This window comes from Amblyomma americanum, chromosome 2 (assembly GCF_052857255.1).
Source record: "Amblyomma americanum isolate KBUSLIRL-KWMA chromosome 2, ASM5285725v1, whole genome shotgun sequence".
In the NCBI taxonomy this organism is placed as follows: domain Eukaryota; kingdom Metazoa; phylum Arthropoda; class Arachnida; order Ixodida; family Ixodidae; genus Amblyomma; species Amblyomma americanum.
The window spans coordinates 132,151,572-132,168,479 of NC_135498.1; the positions used below are offsets into that span (position 1 = coordinate 132,151,572).

The 16,908-nt window shown below is 47.2% G+C and overlaps 1 protein-coding gene across 6 annotated transcripts in view; it reads right to left on the minus strand.

Moving 5' to 3' along the window:
- Positions 1–16,908, minus strand: part of LOC144121806 (monocarboxylate transporter 9-like) — a 73,998-nt gene that overhangs the window by 33,107 nt on the left and 23,983 nt on the right. For 2 of the 6 annotated variants that reach the window (XM_077655205.1, XM_077655207.1), the window contains 2 exons: positions 15,702–15,937; positions 4,231–4,374 (listed from right to left, as the gene is read on the minus strand). In XM_077655205.1, the coding sequence (XP_077511331.1) occupies positions 4,231–4,374; positions 15,702–15,894 (337 nt within the window). In that variant the 5' untranslated portion in view covers positions 15,895–15,937. Of the gene's footprint in view, positions 1–4,230; positions 4,375–15,701; positions 15,941–16,908 lie in introns of those variants that run through there. The other 4 variants (XM_077655204.1, XM_077655206.1, XM_077655209.1 and 1 more) reach the window with 3 other exon arrangements.

The following is a 16,908-nucleotide window of genomic DNA, read 5'->3' on the forward strand; positions in this document are numbered from 1 at the left end:
GAAGAAATTATGACCTAAGAAATAAACTATCAGGTGCGCAAGATCCGTCGGCAGAAGGTGACCAGAATCGTAACAATTGATATGTCTGAATGCTCCTGGGTAGTTTTAGCAGGGGCATATTCTGAGTGCACAGGGCTGTCCAACCGTTCGGTATATATTTAAAAAAAACTGCGTGCCGTATCATATCGCTCGCGAGTCAAATGTCACAATAAGAAAGGCATTTGGTGGAATTAATTTAAAACTATAATGGAATAGACTTCTACAATTCAGTTTTTGTTATGAAGTTTTGAAATTGCTTTTCTTGTTTTCAGAAATTCGTTAGCTCGCTAGAAACGTATTTTCGACATCTGCATATGCTTGAGAAGCTAACTTGTACCTTGATATTCTCATAGAATTACTGCGTTCTTTATGATTTAACATTTCATAAAACCGCATTGATAGGAGAACATCAACGTCTACCACCGAAGTCAACTTCCATGCCAGGACGAAACCACCAGTTTCCTCGGAGGACAAAACAATTTCGCACATGAGCAATAAAACTCAGATTCATTTCGTGAGTGGCAGCTTCGCTGATACTGTCGGGCACATGACCGACTTTCATGAAATGTAAGGTCTCCTTTTTCTAGAAGGTTACTATTGCGAGGAATGATCGCAGTGGCTTGATCAAAGCCTTTTATCTTCATCACAAATTTTCGGAGAATTTTTCCATATCACAAACGTAAGGTTAGTGTGTATTGATGCTTTTGTAATTGTCTTCGGTTGCAGTTTTGGTGCGGCGAACAAATGCCTGTTCTACAGCGAAAAACTTAGACTGCATGCAAGTGAACGTCATCAAAACATTACTTGTATTACATATGATCTTCAAAATATGACCCATTTAAGCACCCAAGATAACTATGCGCGCTTAGAGGCACGAGTGCCAAAAATAGACATTTAGAGGCACAGTAAGAACGTGTGCAGCCTTTCATAAACCCGTAATCTGCTCTATTGCATGCATAAAACAAAAAAAAATCGCGGAAGGAAGGAAGAAAACAGCGTACATTTTTTTTTTGAAATAGTGCTCCTAGTTATTAAAACGCCTCAAGTTTATTATAGCGCGGTAGGCTGCCCATTCAAAAGAGCGTTACGCGCAGCAAGGCATTTATCAGAGTTACTTGCGCGGGAAGGAGTGTGAAGGAAAGTTCGTGCTCCAAGTAAAAGCTCACGGCAAAACAAGAATTGCGCTGAAATACAGGCAGGTAGATCAAACAGTAAGCCGCCGTAATCACCCCCATCTTTGTAAAGAATATATAATTCTCTTATGAGAGCGAAACAATAGACTCACATAAGTTCGTTCTTCTGCGTAGACAATTTATTTTTCTCTGCTCTGACAAGCGCATTTATGTGAGTTTTATTGCCTAGCTTTCATCCCTGTATGGGTGGCGCAAGGTTTCTGAGTATAAATCTTCAAGCAGTACTCTTGCAAACATTACGGCCTCTCAACGTCGAAAATATAATGACCAACTTTTATATAAATGGTCCTTAACAAGGGCTGTAACATATTTATTCCGCACTGAACTTCAGAGGTGCTGTAATGAAATGAGAAGGTAAAAGGCCGCTGCTTTTCAACTATAATATTAATTGGTTTTTTGGGGAAAGGAAATGGCGCAGTATCTGCCTCATATATCGTTGGACACCTGAACCGCGCCGTAAAGGAAGGGATAAAGGAGCGAGTGAAATAAGAAAGGAAGAAAGGGGTGCCGTAGTGGAGGGCTCGTGAATAATTTCGACCACCTGGGGTGGTCCCAGCTGGGGTGGACCACCACCTTGAGTGGTACCACCTGAGGTGGTACCACCTGGTGGACCACCAGGGGGTACCACCACGTGGGGTGGGGACCCCCACCGCAGGTGTTCGAAATTATTCCGGAGCTTTCCACGCCCCCACCTTTTTCTTCCTGGGGATCTTTATTCCTGGGGATCTTTTACGTGCACTGACTTCGCACAGCACACGGGCGCCTTAGCGTTTTGCCTCCGTAAAAACGCAGCCGCCGCGGTCGGGTTCGAACCCGGGAACTCCGGATCAGTAGTCGAGCGCCCTAACCACTGAGCCACCACGGCGGGTAGTTTTCAGCCATTGCGCCGGGTTCTAATACCGTCCACTAAAGCGGCATCTCCCTTGATGCGCAGTGAACTTAGTAGTCGTATATGCTGCAGCAGAGAATTGATGCCTCTTGTTAATGAATGCCGACCGCTTGCCTTACAGATACTTCTGCGTGTTCTTGAACAAGGTGGAATGTAAGAAGCAAGGCGAAGCAGAACTTTGCGCACGTACCGATCGTGGCAGAAAATTGCCGCGTGAGAGCACTACAGTCGAGCCCACTTATAACGAAGCTGACGGTCTCGCGGACTGCGTTCGCTGCATGCGATGTTCGGCTTAAATGCACAGCCCGTATTACAGCCAAAAACGCCAAGCTCGCCAAAAGTGGCGTTCATTCCTTAAAGACTGCGTCAGGTGCGTCTAATTCTTCAAACCAGACCCCACCGCGCTGCTTTCCGGGCTCTCCAGGGAGGTGAGGTTTTCCTCACCGGGATCCTTGCTGCCAACCATTTGTTTTATTGACGGGACAAAACTAACCGTGGTTGGAAGTGTTCGAGGCAGTTGTGGCAGGTCGGCCATGTGAATCAGCCTTCTAACTGGAGGAGATTGCTCGAACTTCCTGCACTACGCTTCAGTAACACGAGATTTTGGGCAAGTTGGTAAGTTAGCTTCGATATAACTGCCGCGCGAAAAACCACTCACTGCGATTGTCCGACTTATAAGTGTTTTCCTTGCATTGTGTTCGTATTTTCTCACGCAGCAGTCATGTTGAATCCGGCAATATTTTTTCGTCTGAGCACTGCTCCGCGATGTCGCCGTTGGCATGAACATAGTCCGCCGAGACAACATCCGACCAGCTATGCATCAGCCACGTCTTGCTGCAAATCTACAAGCGTCTGAGGTGTGTTTTCTACAGCGTCGTCTACCGTTCATTGCTCCACGCAGCAACAAAAGTACGCAGAATGTGTGCGCTTCACTGTCTTCGACCTGGGGCTGCCTGGACGTGCAAAAAGGTGCAATGTGATAAGGTGCACGTGCAATAAAGGGCAAGAAAGGTGAAGCCGACTGGACAGGTGACGCATACCACGTGACCAGCGTGCCAACCAAGGAATCCAAACTTCTGGAATAATTACGATGCTGCCACTGTCTCGAAGTCACTGCGCTTGTGCTTCCATTTGGGATGTTTCACCTAGCCAGCGCGCACGCAGGAAACGATTGACATTATAGTCTATCGGTGCGCACTTCTCTTGCAGTTGCCTGCAGTTTCGATGCCACCTTTTTTATTGCGTTTTCAGATCAACATGCACTTTCCGCGCCAGTGTCGCGGGGGCTAAGAGACGCTTTTCGTTTTTTGAGTTAAGCTGCAAGACTGAGTTTTTCAGCTCAGGAACACGTTTACAGCGCCTCCTCGTTTGCAATAGCGGAGTATTGCGACCACAGGTGTTGTTGTACCCGATAGAAATTGCCATTGCCGTAACGCATACTTTGTATGGAGCACCGCACTTGTTCGTAATAAACAAGCGTTTGTTATATCTGCGGCCTATAAAACAGGGCTTGACTGTATATCAATAAATTGCCAGGATGATCTTGAAACCAGTTGCGAGAAAGCAGCTACAGCAGCTGGATTTACCATCGATGGTAATTTTTTTCTGCTTTTATTCTGATGAATACTTCTAAGCCAAGCGAGCCTTCATAAAATCGACAATTTTTACGGAGGGTGACGGTAGGTGAGCGGCGCCCCTGGAGGAAGGTGCGTAGGTGAGTCGAGGAAGGCGATGAGTGGGTAGGGGGTGAGATGGGGAGTAGGCAGGTGGGTGGAGTTACTGAAGGACAGCTGGCTTTGCTACTGCGTCTTTGATTTCGAATTCAGCATGGCCTTTTGGTTTCGCTTCTGCGTGGGCTTTAAGCGGTTTGCGGAGTGTGCCGTGTGTCGGTGGCTGCTGAGTGGCTCTTCCGTGGGGGTGGAGGTTTAATCGCCGAAGCTCCCTACAGGCGGCATCGGAGTTTTCTCTATGAACCACTGGTATACTGTTTCCCCGGTAAAAGTTATGGAGTCATTGAAAAGATGTAAAGTGGCATACATCAATTTAAACAGGGCTGCACAGAGTGAGTAGAAAAAGTGCCGGCTCCCCAGAATATCTTTTGGTACTTGCCATATAGGAAACCGACGGTGACCGACATCCATGTCATATTCGGTGCAAAGGCCGAAGCAATGACGGCGATTGGACAGAGAACTGCGCCTCCTGCGATTACACTATAGACAGATAATCGTTGCTGAGCAGCACCGATGGCAAATCCTGTAACGACGAAAGAAAAGATCTTGGCTGGCATCATGCACTAAACTCATAAAATCAATTCATAAAATTAATGCTGAGACCCTTCGGCACATGCTACACACGAGATGGGCAGGAGTGCTGCAGTGTCCTTTGTTCTTTAGAGCCGAATTCCTTCTCAACGCTGACGAAGGTTGCGCAGCAGCTCATACCTGAGTCAGCGTCAGGAACAGGCAGGATACTCTGTTTAATTAATGTTTAAAAATAATAATAATAACTTGTTTTTTAAGAATTTATTCTCCGCAGCGCCACGTCGCATGCCGGATGAGCCTGGCGCTCTTGTAAGAACTCGTTCTGCTTCAGTTGAATTTTTACTTCTTATGGTCTTCGTGAAGGGCTCAAACGATGTAACTAGCTGGCTAGCGAGTTCTGCCACTTGGAACACAGGGCGACAAGAGCTAAATGAAATAGGATAAAATGCATAGCTAAGTTAGGCCGAATTTAGACCGCGCACAAGATAAACTAATTTTTCTTTAAAATTACTCGAGCACGACACAGGACGGGAAGTATCGCACGCACTCACGAGGTTTGTGACAGGCGGCGGGCATCACTGGCTTGGCTGCGGGACTGTGTAGTTAGGCGCAGTGTCTCACACAAAATATTCAATTCCATTCAATTCTTTATTTTTCCATAAATAATGGATCATGGAAAGGGTCAAGAGCTAAAAGCTGTCTCAACCGCTTGACTAGGCCCATGACCCTTTTTACAAGGCAGCAGTGGTTTACAGCAACAGGTAGTGTCCATATTAATTGACATCAAGAAATGCAAAGAACAATGAGTTATACAATATTAGAAATACAATTAAATTATCAACTAAACAGCATATGATTTCAAAATGTGTCTATAGTAACTGTACTTATAGTTTTGAACACAGCACAATACCAACAAGAGAAGTTAAGCGGACAGAAATATAAAGAAAAATAGAATACATACATGTTCACGAAAAACAGAACTTACAAATGAAAAGGTAAACACGCATAGCCATTCATAATTTGAATAGAAAATACATTCTCAGTTCTTTTACGCCTCAACTCATCATACATTTATGCTCATTTAGAATAAATGACAGATTATGCTGTAGTGACTGAAATTTATAATTATTTGGAAATTTCGGGCGGACCCAGACATCATCATTACGTAATGAAGTGAAGTAGCAGTCACTGACCATAGTCGAAAAAAGAAAGACGTTTCGAAACCCGTAAGGGTTTCTTGTTCACAGTGAGCAGGACAAGAGCGGTGGCGAATTTATATCCGGAGAATGTGACGTAAAGATCGGGCGTAGATGCCTGGCATGGGGCCAGCGTTCTTGTTTAATGTTGCTTGTGATGTTTGGATGAATAGCAATTCCAGCAGAAGGCGCGTCGTCAGGTTTCTTTCCTTAGATAAGGTGGAGGCATTGCCCCAGTCAATCTGGTGGCCAGTGTCGTGTTCATGACCCGCCAGCGCATTTGTGGCATGCTTTTTGTTTTTCACATCACGTTGGTGGTCCTTTATGCGTCTTGAGAACTTCCCTGTCTCACCGATGTAGGCATGATTGCAGTTCAGGCATGGTATTTTGTAGACGACTCCTGGAAACTGCTCATTTGGTAGTCGGTCTTTCACATTCATTAGCTGATTCCGCAGCTTGCTGACAGGCATGTGGGCCACGCGTAAGTCGTATTTTGAGAACACACGAGACAACGCTTCGCTGATACCAGGCATGTATGGAATGCCTGCTCGTGTTCGATACGTCCTACAATCAGTGGTAGCTGGATGTGGAGCTCGTTCTTGTAGCTTTGATATGAAGCGGCTCGGATAACCGTTGGCTGACAGTTCTTCGTGCACTCTTTTTAACTCCTTTTCTTGATCTTCTCGGCTTTTGCAGACACGTGTCGCACGTTTGGTCAGTGATGTGACGACGGAGGCTTTGTGCGCAACTGGATGATTTGAATGAAAATTTAAGTACTGGGCTGTGTGCGTAGGCTTTCTGTACACAGAGAACGAAAGGCGATTGTCCCTCCGCTCGACCAGGACATCCAAGAAGGGAAGGCGGTTTTCTTGCTCAAACTCGGCCGTGAACTTCAAGCTTGGTTCGACACTGTTTAGTTCATGTAGAAACCGCGACGCGTCCTCTTTCCTTAATATGCAAAAACAGTCGTCGACATACCGGTAGAAGACCTTGGGTGCTGGAGTGAAAGCATTCAATACCTTGTCCTCTAGTGCTTCCATGACGAGGTTTGCTGTGGTGACCGATATGGAAGCGCCCATCGCAGTGCCTTGGGTCTGTCTGTAGAACATTGAATTAAAGGAAAAAACGTATTGCTTAGGCAGAACCGTAGCAGTGTGCTCAGCTCTGGAACGTCGAAGGGCGTACGACTTGCCAGATTGCGGTCCTTCTCCAACGCTTCCTCGCACGTGGAAACGGCTAGGTCAACCGGGACACTGGTGAAGAGTGCCGTGACGTCGAAGGAGACCATTACGTCCTCTGCGTCCAATTCCAAGTCATGCAGTTTCTGAACAAAATTTGAAGAGTTCCCGATGTACGTCCTAGTCTTTCCGGATAAAGGGCTGAACACTTCGTGGAGGTACCCCGAAAGTCGATACAGTGGCGACCTTGTGAAGTCCACTATCGGGCGTAGGGGGACTCCAGGCTTGTGGATCTTCGGTAGACCGAATATAGCAGGAGCCGAACCATTTGTGCATAGGAGGCGGTAGTAAAGTTTCTTGTTATCAGGGGGCACGAGCTTAAATAGGCCCTCCAGCAGTTCTTGCAATTTTGTTTGCAATCTGGCCGTAGGATCGCGTGGTACAGACAAGTAGGTGCCGTCGTTCAGTAAACCGATCATCTTGTCATTGTAATCACTGCGGTTGAGCAGGACGGTAGCATTCCCTTTGTCTGCCGGTAAGATGGCAATCTCCGGGTTCCTTCTGAGGTCGCGTATGGCTCGTTTCTCAGCCACAGAGAAGAGGGGCTTATGCCGCCACTTCGAGAGAACGCCAATGGCGCGAGTGCGGGCTTCATCTCGGACGTTCATAGGTAACAGGCTTACCGCACGCTCAACCGCACAGATTACCTTTTTCTTTTCTGGTGGGCGATCTGTATTAAAGCTCAAACCGCGGCAGAGGACAGAGGTTTCAGCTGCGCTTGGCTTGTAGGAGGAGAGGTTCACCACAACCTGTCTTTTGTTCTCTTTCCTTGGAATCCGAAGAGCATCAATCTTCTTCTCATGCGATGCCTTGCAATGCCGTTCTCTTACTGCTGCCGTGTAGTTGGCGTGCAGTTGTACGTCCGGAAAGCGCTCTTGGACAATGTATTCGAGCTGTCTCCGCGCGAAAAAACGAGTCGGTCTCGAGGCGCTTTATCTTCTGCCGGCATTCCTGAACACGTGCAAGTACCAGTTTTCTTTCGGCGTGTTGAATGATCTGGTGGTCCCAGACGGAGTGGACGGGAGTTTTGAGACGGAGAGACTTGGGTACCAGGTTCTCCCACCTGCATGTCAGGTTGAAGTCTAGATGGGTCTTGAAGGCTGCGACTCTTGAAGTTAGTGAAACAAAGCGACGAATCTTGGTGACCACGTCTTGTCCGTAAATGCTCCGAAAGTTCATGTAGTCAAGAGTTCGACGGAAATCCGTCTGGTCAGGCATGGTGATGCAATGAAGTGAAGTAGCAGTCACTGACCATAGTCGAAAAAAAAAAGACGTTTCGAAACCCGTACGGGTTTCTTGTTCACAGTGAGCAGGACAAGAGCGGTGGCGAATTTATATCGGGAGAATGTGACGTAAAGATCGGGCGTAGATGCCTGGCATGGGGCCAGCGTTCTTGTTTAATGTTGCTTGTGATGTTTGGATGAATAGCGATTCCAGCAGAAGGCGCGTCGTCAGGTTTATTTCCTTAGATAAGATGGAGGCATTGCCGCAGTCAATCTGGTGGCCAGTGTCGTGTGCATGACCCGCCAGCGCATTTGTGGCATGCTTTTTGTTTTTAACATCACGTTGGTGGTCCTTTATGCGTCTTGAGAACTTCCCTGTCTCACCGATGTAGGCATGATTGCAGTTCAGGCATGGTATTTTGTAGACGACTCCTGGAAACTGCTCATTTGGTAGTCGGCCTTTCACATTCATTAGCTGATTCCGCAGCTTGCTGACAGGCATGTGGGCCACGCGTAAGTCGTATTTTGAGAACACACGAGACAACGCTTCGCTGATACCAGGCATGTGTGGAATGCCTGCTCGTGTTCGATACGTCCTACAATCAGTGGTAGCTGGATGTGCAGCTCGTTCTTGTAGCTTTGATATGAAGCGGCTCGGATAACCGTTGGCTGACAGTTCTTCGTGCACTCTTTTTAACTCCTTTTCTTGATCTCGGCTTTTGCAGACACGTGTCGCACGTTTGGTCAGTGATGTGACGACGGAGGCTTTGTGCGCAACTGGATGATTTGAATGAAAATTTAAGTACTGGGCTGTGTGCGTAGGCTTTCTGTACACAGAGAACGAAAGGCGATTGTCCCTCCGCTCGACCAGGACTTCCAAGAAGGGAAGGCGGTTTTCTTGCTCAAACTCGGCCGTGAACTTCAAGCTTGGTTCGACACTGTTTAGTTCATGTAGAAACCGCGACGCGTCCTCTTTCCTTAATATGCAAAAACAGTCGTCGACATACCGGTAGAAGACCTTGGGTGCTGGAGTGAAAGCATTCAATACCTTGTCCTCTAGTGCTTCCATGACGAGGTTTGCTGTGGTGACCGATATGGAAGCGCCCATCGCAGTGTCTTGGGTCTGTCTGTAGAACTTTGAATTAAAGGAAAAATACGTATTGATTAGGCAGAACCGTAGCAGTGTGCTCAGCTCTGGAACGTCGAAGGGCGTACGACTTGCCAGATTGCGGTCCTTCTCCAACGCTTCCTCGCACGTGGAAACGGCTAGGTCAACCGGGACACTGGTGAAGAGTGCCGTGACGTCGAAGGAGACCATTACGTCCTCTGCGTCCAATTCCAAGTCATGCAGTTTCTGAACAAAATTTGAAGAGTTCCCGATGTACGTCCTAGTCTTTCCGGATAAAGGGCTGAACGCTTCGTGGAGGTACCCCGAAAGTCGATACAGTGGCGACCTTGTGAAGTCCACTATCGGGCGTAGGGGGACTCCAGGCTTGTGGATCTTCGGTAGACCGAATATAGCAGGAGCCGAACCATTTGTGCATAGGAGGCGGTAGTAAAGTTTCTTGTTATCCGGGGGCACGAGCTTAAATAGGCCCGCCAGCAGTTCTTGCAATTTTGTTTGCAATCTGGCCGTAGGATCGCGTGATACCTACTTGTCTGTACCACGCGATCCTACGGCCAGATTGCAAACAAAATTGCAAGAACTGCTGGCGGGCCTATTTAAGCTCGTGCCCCCGGATAACTAGAATCTTTACTGCCGCCTCCTATGCACAAATGGTTCGGCTCCTGCTATATTCGGTCTACCGAAGATCCACAAGCCTGGAGTCCACCTACACCCGACAGTGGACTTCACAAGGTCGCCACTATATCGACTTTCGGGGTACCTCCACGAAGTGTTCAGCCCTTTATCTGGAAAGACTAGGACGTACATAGGGAACTCTTCAAATTTTGTTCAGAAACTGCATGACTTGGAATTGGACGCAGAGGACGTAATGGTCTCCTTCGACGTCACGGCACTCTTCACCAGTGTCCCGGTTGACCTAGCCGTTTCCACGTGCGAGGAAGCATTGGAGAAGGACCGCAATCTGGCAAGTCGTACGCCCTTCGACGTTCCAGAGCTGAGCACACTGCTACGGTTCTGCCTAAGCAATACTTATTTTTCCTTTAATTCAAAGTTCTACAGACAGACCCAAGGCACTGCGATGGGCGCTTCCATATCGGTCACCACAGCAAACCTCGTCATGGAAGCACTAGAGGACAAGGTATTGAATGCTTTCACTCCAGCACCCAAGGTCTTCTACCGGTATGTCGACGACTGTTTTTGCATATTAAGGAAAGAGGACGCGTCGCGGTTTCTAGATGAACTAAACAGTGTCGAACCAAGCTTGAAGTTCACGGCCGAGTTTGAGCAAGAAAACCGCCTTCCCTTCTTGGATGTCCTGGTCGAGCGGAGGGACAATCGCCTTTCGTTCTCTGTGTACAGAAAGCCTACGCACACAGCCCAGTACTTAAATTTTCATTCAAATCATCCAGTTGCGTACAAAGCCTCCGTCGTCACATCACTGACCAAACGTGCGACACGTGTCTGCAAAAGCCGAGAAGATCAAGAAAAGGAGTTAAAAAGAGTGCACGAAGAACTGTCAGCCAACGGTTATCCGAGACGCTTCATATCAAAGCTACAAGAACGAGCTGCACATCCAGCTACCACTGATTGTAGGACGTATCGAACACGAGCAGGCATTCCATACATGCCTGGTATCAGCGAAGCGTTGTCTCGTGTGTTCTCAAAATACGACTTACGCGTGGCCCACATGCCTGTCAGCAAGCTGCGGAATCAGCTAATGAATGTGAAAGACCGACTACCAAATGAGCAGTTTCCAGGAGTCGTCTACAAAATACCATGCCTGAACTGCAATCATGCCTACATCGGTGAGACAGGTAAGTTTTCAAGACGCATAAAGGACCACCAACGTGATGTGAAAAACAAAAAGCATGCCACAAATGCGCTGGCGGGTCATGCACACGACACTGGCCACCAGATTGACTGCGGCAATGCCTCCATCTTATCTAAGGAAATAAACCTGACGACGCGCCTTCTGCTGGAATCGCTATTCATCCAAACATCACAAGCAACATTAAACAAGAACGCTGGCCCCATGCCAGGCATCTACGCCCGATCTTTACGTCACATTCTCCCGATATAAATTCGCCACCGCTCTTGTCCTGCTCACTGTGAACAAGAAACCCGTACGGGTTTCGAAACGTCTTTCTTTTTTCGACTATGGTCAGTGACTGCTACTTCACTTCATTGCATCACCATGCCTGACCAGACGGATTTCCGTCGAACTCTTGACTACATGAACTTTCGGAGCATTTACGGACAAGACGTGGTCACCAAGATTCGTCGCTTTGTTTCACTAACTTCAAGAGTCGCAGCCTTCAAGACCCATCTAGACTTCAACCTGACATGCAGGTGGGAGAACCTGGTACCCAAGTCTCTCCGTCTCAAAACTCCCGTCCACTCCGTCTGGGACCACCAGATCATTCAACACGCCGAAAGAAAACTGGTACTTGCACGTGTTCAGGAATGCCGGCAGAAGATAAAGCGCCTCGAGACCGACTCGTTTTTCGCGCGGAGACAGCTCGAATACATTGTCCAAGAGCGCTTTCCGGACGTACAACTGCACGCCAACTACACGGCAGCAGTAAGAGAACGGCATTGCAAGGCATCGCATGAGAAGAAGATTGATGCTCTTCGGATTCCAAGGAAAGAGAACAAAAGACAGGTTGTGGTGAACCTCTCCTCCTACAAGCCAAGCGCAGCTGAAACCTCTGTCCTCTGCCGCGGTTTGAGCTTTAATACAGATCGCCCACCAGAAAAGAAAAAGGTAATCTGTGCGGTTGAGCGTGCGGTAAGCCTGTTACCTATGAACGTCCGAGATGAAGCCCGCACTCGCGCCATTGGCGTTCTCTCGAAGTGGCGGCATAAGCCCCTCTTCTCTGTGGCTGAGAAACGAGCCATACGCGACCTCAGAAGGAACCCGGAGATTGCCATCTTACCGGCAGACAAAGGGAATGCTACCGTCCTGCTCAACCGCAGTGATTACAATGACAAGATGATCGGTTTACTGAACGACGGCACCTACTTGTCTGTACCACGCGATCCTACGGCCAGATTGCAAACAAAATTGCAAGAACTGCTGGAGGGCCTATTTAAGCTCGTGCCCCCTGATAACAAGAAACTTTACTACCGCCTCCTATGCACAAATGGTTCGGCTCCTGCTATATTCGGTCTACCGAAGATCCACAAGCCTGGAGTCCCCCTACGCCCGATAGTGGACTTCACAAGGTCGCCACTGTATCGACTTTCGGGGTACCTCCACGAAGTGTTCAGCCCTTTATCCGGAAAGACTAGGACGTACATCGGGAACTCTTCAAATTTTGTTCAGAAACTGCATGACTTGGAATTGGACGCAGAGGACGTAATGGTCTCCTTCGACGTCACGGCACTCTTCACCAGTGTCCCGGTTGACCTAGCCGTTTCCACGTGCGAGGAAGCGTTGGAGAAGGACCGCAATCTGGCAAGTCGTACGCCCTTCGACGTTCCAGAGCTGAGCACACTGCTACGGTTCTGCCTAAGCAATACGTTTTTTCCTTTAATTCAATGTTCTACAGACAGACCCAAGGCACTGCGATGGGCGCTTCCATATCGGTCACCACAGCAAACCTCGTCATGGAAGCACTAGAGGACAAGGTATTGAATGCTTTCACTCCAGCACCCAAGGTCTTCTACCGGTATGTCGACGACTGTTTTTGCATATTAAGGAAAGAGGACGCGTCGCGGTTTCTACATGAACTAAACAGTGTCGAACCAAGCTTGAAGTTCACGGCCGAGTTTGAGCAAGAAAACCGCCTTCCCTTCTTGGATGTCCTGGTCGAGCGGAGGGACAATCGCCTTTCGTTCTCTGTGTACAGAAAGCCTACGCACACAGCCCAGTACTTAAATTTTCATTCAAATCATCCAGTTGCGCACAAAGCCTCCGTCGTCACATCACTGACCAAACGTGCGACTGTGTCTGCAAAAGCCGAGAAGATCAAGAAAAGGAGTTAAAAAGAGTGCACGAAGAACTGTCAGCCAACGGTTATCCGAGCCGCTTCATATCAAAGCTACAAGAACGAGCTCCACATCCAGCTACCACTGATTGTAGGACGTATCGAACACGAGCAGGCATTCCATACATGCCTGGTATCAGCGAAGCGTAGTCTCGTGTGTTCTCAAACTACGACTTACGCGTGGCCCACATGCCTGTCAGCAAGCTGCGGAATCAGCTAATGAATGTGAAAGACCGACTACCAAATGAGCAGTTTCCAGGAGTCGTCTACAAAATACCATGCCTGAACTGCAATCATGCCTACATCGGTGAGACAGGGAAGTTCTCAAGACGCATAAAGGACCACCAACGTGATGTTAAAAACAAAAAGCATGCCACAAATGCGCTGGCGGGTCATGCACACGACACTGGCCACCAGATTGACTGGGGCAATGCCTCCATCTTATCTAAGGAAAGAAACCTGACGACGCGCCTTCTTCTGGAATCGCTATTCATCCAAACATCACAAGCAACATTAAACAAGAACGCTGGCCCCATGCCAGGCATCTACGCCCGATCTTTACGTCACATCCTCCGGATATAAATTCGCCACCGCTCTTGTCCTGCTCACTGTGAACAAGAAACCCGTACGGGTTTCGAAACGTCTTTCTTTTTTCGACTATGGTCAGTGACTGCTACTTCACTTCATTGCATCACCATGCCTGACCAGACGGATTTCCGTCGAACTCTTGACTACATCATCATTACGTGTGAATAGTGTAACATGTCTTCTTTTTAGAGATCCTAGATTCATTAAAAATCATGGAAAGCTACAGTGGAAAAGTAAAAAGAGCGCAGCAGGCGATATACATATATTCAGCACTAATGATGTTGTAGCTTATAAAAGTACTTTGCGTGGGAGACAGGTAGTCAAGGTTCGCAATATGTCGCATGATCCTCTTTTGAAGTACAACTATGTTTGCAACGTTTCCTTTTGTCGCTGTAGCCCATACTAGACCACAGTAGTCAATATGTGAAGCAAACAGTGCGCGATAAATTTGGATTTTGGCCTGTGTTGGAAGAAGTCGGCAGCGAGATAACATGCCTGTCACTGCGGCTAGTTTTCTACCCAGCAAATCAGGACAAAAGCTAGTTTTCTACTCAGTTATATACCCAGCAATTCTGGACGAAAACATTTTTAAACAGGAAAGATTTCATGAACGCAATTTTTTCACAACTTGTAGGATTTCACAATATCAATCAATATCTCCATTGATATTTCAATGGCAAGCTTGAAAAGTTTTCGTAGTAACGTCCATGCTATCGTCAAAACCATTCCCCATTTATTATCGACGGCTGTCCTAACTACTGCATGCGAGTGACTGAAAACGTTTAAAAGAAAGGCTTTGCTGCGCGTCGAAAACATGAACCATTTTCTTCAATGGTTCTATAACAACAGCTTACAATTTTGTAATTAAAACTTTTTTCCAATGATGCTGGACATGATGTGCATACGTTACCTCATTATATGCTACCCGTCGCCTTTAACTGCTCAAATAGAATATGCAGTTATTTCTCTGCGAGCCGGAGATTATTAACAAGCACAGCCCTTCTCGAGACTCTACAACATTGCTTTCCACTTGAAATTATTTGTGCAAAGGAAATACGCTACAATTGCTTTAGCTATCTACGGCAGAAAGCTAAAGCACCACTACTGAACTGGCCCGACCACTGTGTGATACTATAAGGATTTAGCCACGGCTGCACAGCGATGCTGCGGTTGACTATAAATACACATTCATTTTGCGCTTTCATTTACAGCGCTCTTGCTACTAATTAGATTTGAAGATCTGGGCTGCATTGCGCTACGTTTTTCGCTTATTTACATATTCTGATTGTCAATTTCACAGCACCCCTGTAATACACATAAAACCTTCAACGGCTATCGGGCTACCCTATTCGCTTCTGATGAGGTCAGATGTTTATTATCAGCCACAGGAGGACAGCAATGGGGCAGGTTCACGCCACGTAGGTTACCCTCGACGCCTACAAGGGATTGCTACCGCAGCATCTCCAGTCTGCCTTCAGTGCGCCTTGTGTGCGCTCACGGCAGCCTGGCTACGTGCGGAAAATACGGCACCAGTCTCATTTCATTTCTGCAGACAGTGTTTTTAATATTGGAGGGATAAATAGCTGTAGCACATTTGGATTGGTTGCCGGAGAAAGCCGTTCTATATGGTACGCGTGCCTGTTCCTTGTTCCGGAGTCCTGCTGAACGCGAAGAGATTAGTCCTTCCACTGGAAATTACCCTGGTGAATGAATACGCCACCGAACTGTGTAACTGCGCGCCTCCTCTAAAAATGGCCGTGTTGATTTCTTGGCTTAAGATTGGGCATGTCTGCAGCTAGGGGTGCCTCAGTGAATGCAACCTTTGCATCGCTGACTCAGAAACTTTCTCGACAATCACTGCCTCGAAAAATCAGAACTCTGCTCCATATATTGCAAGAAATCTAGAAAAAGCAGTACAACGATGTGCTGGACGGGATTGTGCACAGATCAGTGTGTTACCCATAAAACTGCTTGCGGCCGATTCTATTGTCTTCGGCCAGGAGGCGGTCTCCCGGCTAACTCCGAAATGGTCGACAAAGAGGACGAACAGGATGCCAGAGTTGGTCTTGGGCATCGAAAACAAGAAGCTGGCGCACGCCGTCAGAAATGGCACGGCCCAGCAGACGTCGACGAGATCAGGTGAGGGGCGCATGCTGCTTGCAGAACGTAGAAAATACTGCGGGTGTTCTCCACTGCTGCTGCGAAGTAAAAGTAATTTAGAGATTTACTATCTAAAAGCTAGGCGAAACTGCTGCAGCAATGAATTTCTTTGCATAAAAACTTCTTTAGACAGCATATGTACTGTCTGAATTTTGGCATTTGGTTATAGCCTTTTTTAGGTAAATTCTACAGGCTAATATATAGACAATGCCATCCTATAGGCGGCTTATAGACACACTATAGATTTATCGCATACAGTTTTAGTAGATACACCATAAATAGACATATTGAAATATCTGCAAGAAAGCAAGAGAGTCTATAAGAAGTCGACAAACCATTTTTTTATAAGGGCTAAGTTGCCACAAAACTCTTGCATATCACTCAAGCTGTCCGCTTTCAGCTACAGCTTCTCTCTCTGCTCCATTCCTCTGTTCTTCCCCGCTCGCCTCAGTAAAACGAAAAACCTCTATTTCTACCTAAAAGATCACGCATGCAGTGTACGCAGTACGACACCATGCAGACTCTGCACGCTCTTGAAGTAACAAGTGGTATTAACTGTTATTCAGTTTTCAGACCTCAACTATTCTCCAAATAAGCCTTGAAGTGGGGATGAGAAGGCGTTAATATGAAATTATAGTGTTTTTACTAACTGCGTGCGCTAAATAGGATGCAAAAAGGGGTAGAAATTTGAGTTCACTGCCGTTAACGTTCCTGTCTTGTATTATTGTGAATAAGAAGACGAAGCTGGCAGTGGCGCGGGACGGAGCGCTCGCGCTAGGCCAGTTGCTATTAAAATCTTCTCTTTGGCTTTGTTATCCATTCTTAGGCCGGCCGCCACGTAACACTATCACTGCAGGTGTCTCGGAGCTTGGGTGGTTTGCGTTTCAAAACACTTTTAAGCGGTGGCAGTGTGGCATGAACACAAGCGGTGACAACTTCAAAGAAGCTCGATATTTGGCCCGCAACACCTGTCAGTGGAGTTAAAAATTCCTCATAAATTAGGAAA